Source organism: Neopelma chrysocephalum, unplaced genomic scaffold (genome assembly GCF_003984885.1).
Source record: "Neopelma chrysocephalum unplaced genomic scaffold, ASM398488v2 Primary Assembly neopelma1_97313, whole genome shotgun sequence".
Taxonomy (NCBI): Eukaryota; Metazoa; Chordata; class Aves; order Passeriformes; family Pipridae; genus Neopelma; species Neopelma chrysocephalum.
In genome coordinates this window covers 1-3,731 of record NW_020925954.1, presented here as the reverse complement: position 1 = coordinate 3,731, position 3,731 = coordinate 1, and the positions used below count along the sequence as shown (strand labels likewise).

The following is a 3,731-nucleotide window of genomic DNA, read 5'->3' as shown; positions in this document are numbered from 1 at the left end:
CCCCGGCCACCTGCCCGCTTGGCACCGGCACAGTCCCCCCGGCCACCGCAGGGCCGCTGCTGCTGGGGACGGCTGTGGGGACACGGCCAGGCAGTGAGGGGAGGGGGATCCCAGCCGGCCCGGCGGGGGGGCTGCTGGCACGGGCAGAGCTACCTGTGCAGGTGGCCCCGTCCGGGCACGGGGTGGTGGCTGTCTCGCTGGGGTTGTCACTGTCCTCCACACAAGACACGTAGGCGTCCCCTCCGGGGCCGCAGGCCTGCAGGTGCCAGGGTGCCGAGGGGCACCCCCAGAGCGAGCGGGCCCCCTCCTCGCAGCCCACCCAGGCCAGCCAGGCGGGGGCCGGCTGCTGGGCGGGGGCGGGTGCCAGCTGCCCCCCGTCCCCACAGCCCAGCTGCCGGCAGACGGCGGCGGCGGTGCCGGGGCTGGTGCCGGTGGCGCACACGCGGCCCCAGGTGCCGTTGTGGAGCAGCTCCAGGTACCCGCTGCAGCGCCCGCGCCCGCCCGCCAGCCGCAGGGAGAGCTGCTCTGCGAGGGGAGCAGGGGGGTCACGGCACGGCCAGGAACCCCCCGGGGGGCTCTGCTGCTCCCCGCCCCGGGGACACTCGACACTGACCTGAGCAGACGGCCCCGGCCCCGCGCTCGCACTCGCGCCGTTCCGAGCGTGGGCATTCCCAGAGAGACTCCTCGCTCCCGGCGCACTCAACGACGTACGGCCACGGGGTCCCCGCGCCGGGGCCGAAGCGCGCCGAGCCGGGTGCCTCCAGTGCCGCGCCACAGCCCAGCTCCCGGCACACAACGGCGGCGGCCTGCAGGTCCCAGCGCTCCTGGCACACGCTGCTCCAGGTGCCACCGGCATAGACCTCCACGCGCCCGGCGCAGCGCCCGGCACTACCCGCCAGCCTCACCCGCCGGCTGCCTGCGGGCACGGAAGGACCGGGCTGGGGGCTGCTCGGGGCACCAGCACTCCGGCCCTTCTCGGGACACGCACCTGAGCAGACTATGACCATCTCCTCAGGGTCGCTGGTTGGTGCGGGGCCCATCCATAAGCCATCAGAGATCTCCTCTGGCACGTCCTCCATCTCCTCGAGGCTCCTGGTCAGCTCGGGGCCCATCCCTGAGGTGTCGTACATCTCCGCTGTCACGATGTCCATCTCCTCCGTCACGACATCCATCTCCTCCGTCACGACGTCCATCTCCTCCATCATGTCGTCCATCTCCTTCATCATGTCGTCCACCTCCCTCAACACGACATCCATCTCCTCCATCACAACATCCACCTCCCCGGAGCTGCTGGTCAGTGCAGTGGGTGCCATACCCAAGGCTGTGTAGATCTCCTTTGGCAGGCCACAACCCAGCACAGCACACACCATGTAGACATCCCATCTCTTCCACTGCTCCACAGGCACACGGTGCCAGGCTGGGCTGGTTATGGCCTCCTCCAGCCGCCCGTCACACCGGCTCTCACCCTCCACCAGCCGCACGGAATTGATGGTGCCTTTAGTGCCTGAAAAAACACCAGCAGTGCCGTGGGGCTGTGGCACCTGGTTCAGCCCTCCCCTCATCCCAAAACAGCCCTGAGTGCTCTGCTCCCAATTCTTGGGGTGTTCCAAAAGCCCTTGGAGGCTCTTCCCACAGGTGCCACACAGACCTGAGCACTTGACGGCGGCGGTGTTCCCCGGGGTGCAGGGGGGCTCCCCCAGCACCACCACGGGGCACTCGCCCGGGTGCCGCTCGCTCCCGCTGCAGCCGAAGGCGTCCGGCCTCAGCGGCCCGTCCCCACTGCCGAAGGAGCCTCCCGGGAGCACGGTGACGGCGTGGCCACAGCCCAGGTGGCGGCACAGGACGTCGGCATCGGGCAGGTCCCAGGCGGTGGCGCAGACGGACCCCCACGTGCCCCTCACTGCCACCTCCACCCGCCCGGCACAGCCCGAGCTGCTGTTCCCCAGCCGGAAGCCCGTGTAGGCTGTGGCAGAAAGGGCGTTCAGGGGATGATGGTGGGGGAACCCCCAACACCCCCCGGTGTCCCCGGTGCTTACAGGAGCAGATGATGGTGGCGTGGCCAGCGCAGCCCTGGCTGTGGGGCACCCGCCGGGCGCAGGCGCTGAGGAGGGGCTCGGTGCCGGTGCAGTTGAACCCCCCCTCCCACACCGGCCCCATTCCTGCCCCAAACCGGCCGCTGCTGGGGATGGCCAGCGCCGCGCCGCAGCCCAGCTCCCGGCACACCACCTGGGCCACCTTCATGTCCACGTGCTCTGCACAGACGCCAACCCAGGCCTGGTGCTGCCGCACCTTCAACTGCCCGGCACAGGTTCCATCGCCCCCGACCAGCCGGGAAAACCCTGTGGGAGCAGTGCAGTGTTAGCACTGAGGGATGTGCTGGGAGTGCCGCGTCCATCCCAGCCCGGCTCCTACCTTGGCAGATGACGGCAGCGTCACAGTCATGGATACCGCTGTAGGGTCCCCAGCCACGGATCTCGCAGTCCCAGAGCGTGGCCTCGTCCCCCTTGCAGTCCACCACGGCCAAGTTGATGGGTCCAGACCCAGTGCCAAAGCGGTCGCGGGCAGCATAGGCGCCGGCAGCCGAGCCACAGCCCAGCTGCTGGCACACCACCTCGGCATCCTCCATGTCCCAGTTGTCATCTCCCACTGAGCCCCAGTGTCCCCGCAGCTTCACCTCCACCCTCCCGGCGCAGGGACCGCCGCCGCCCACCAGCCTCAGCTCCACAGCCTCTGCACCGGGACACCGGCACGGCTCAGCCCTGCCCGGCACACCCCGGCACGAGGTGGGTGCCCCGGCACGGCCAGCCTACCCCCCTCACCTGTGCAGATCACCCCCGCATCCCGCTCGTGGCCGCAGTAGTGCTGGCCCCATCCGAAGTTCGGACACTCCTCCAGCACCTCCTCGGCGCCGCGGCAGAAGAAGGGCTGGAGCCAGATCCGGCCGCTGCCCTGCCCGAACGGGGCGTACGGGGACGCCGAGGCCGCACGGCCACAGCCCAGCTGCCGGCACACCACGGTGGCCCAGCGGGCTTCCCAGTCGAAGTCGAAGACGCAGACGGAGCCCCACTCACCGTCGTGATTCACCTCCACGCGTCCGGCACAGCGCCCGCCGCCCCCCACCAGCCGCAGCTGCCCGGACCCTGCGGCACGGAGGGTCCTGAGCCGGGCCCGGCACCGGCGGGTCCCCGCTCCCACCACCCCGCCACTCACCCCCACACAGCTGCAGGCACAGCAGCAGCCCCAGCGCCCCGACCGGCCCCATCCCAGCGTCCCGCACCCCCAGCGCAGGCAGGGGATGATGTATCGGCAGCGCCGGAGCCGGTGCAGGCGGCAGCACCAGGGGAGCCTTTATCAGCTGAGGGATCGACCGGCTGCGGGGCCACGGCCTCCAATAACCTGCTTCGTGCCCAAATATGAGGCTCGGCTCCGCTTCTGGCGTCACACACCTCGCCACAGTGGGCCGGCACACAGATGTCCCCGGGGGGAGCCGCCCCCCCCCCAAGCACCTGGGCCGAGGGGGCCCCTCCTGTTTCCCCCCGTGGATCCAACTCTGCCGCTGGAGCCTGGCAAGAGCCATCCCCGCGCTGACAGGATTCAGCCCCAATCCCGCCGGAGCCTCCACGGGAGGAGCGGCACGAGGCAGAGCCCCAGGGCCCCATCCCCGGGTGCCCCCTCCCCGGGCGCTGGGAGCAGCCCCCGGCTCCCCGCGGGGGCGGCGGGTCCCGGTGCCT

At 71.1% G+C, this 3,731-nt stretch overlaps 1 protein-coding gene across 1 annotated transcript; it reads right to left on the bottom strand.

The window, feature by feature from the left end:
- Nucleotides 1–3: 3 nt before the first annotated feature.
- LOC113961591 (antigen WC1.1-like) lies at nt 4–3,220 on the bottom strand (the record flags this gene model as incomplete). Its single annotated transcript, XM_027672018.1, has 7 exons — nt 4–72; nt 154–525; nt 614–1,495; nt 1,649–1,963; nt 2,037–2,339; nt 2,413–2,730; nt 2,820–3,220. Coding segments are annotated over 7 exons (2,660 nt in total), but the record flags the coding sequence as incomplete, so codon positions are not given.
- Between the last annotated feature and the right edge of the window lie 511 nt (nt 3,221–3,731).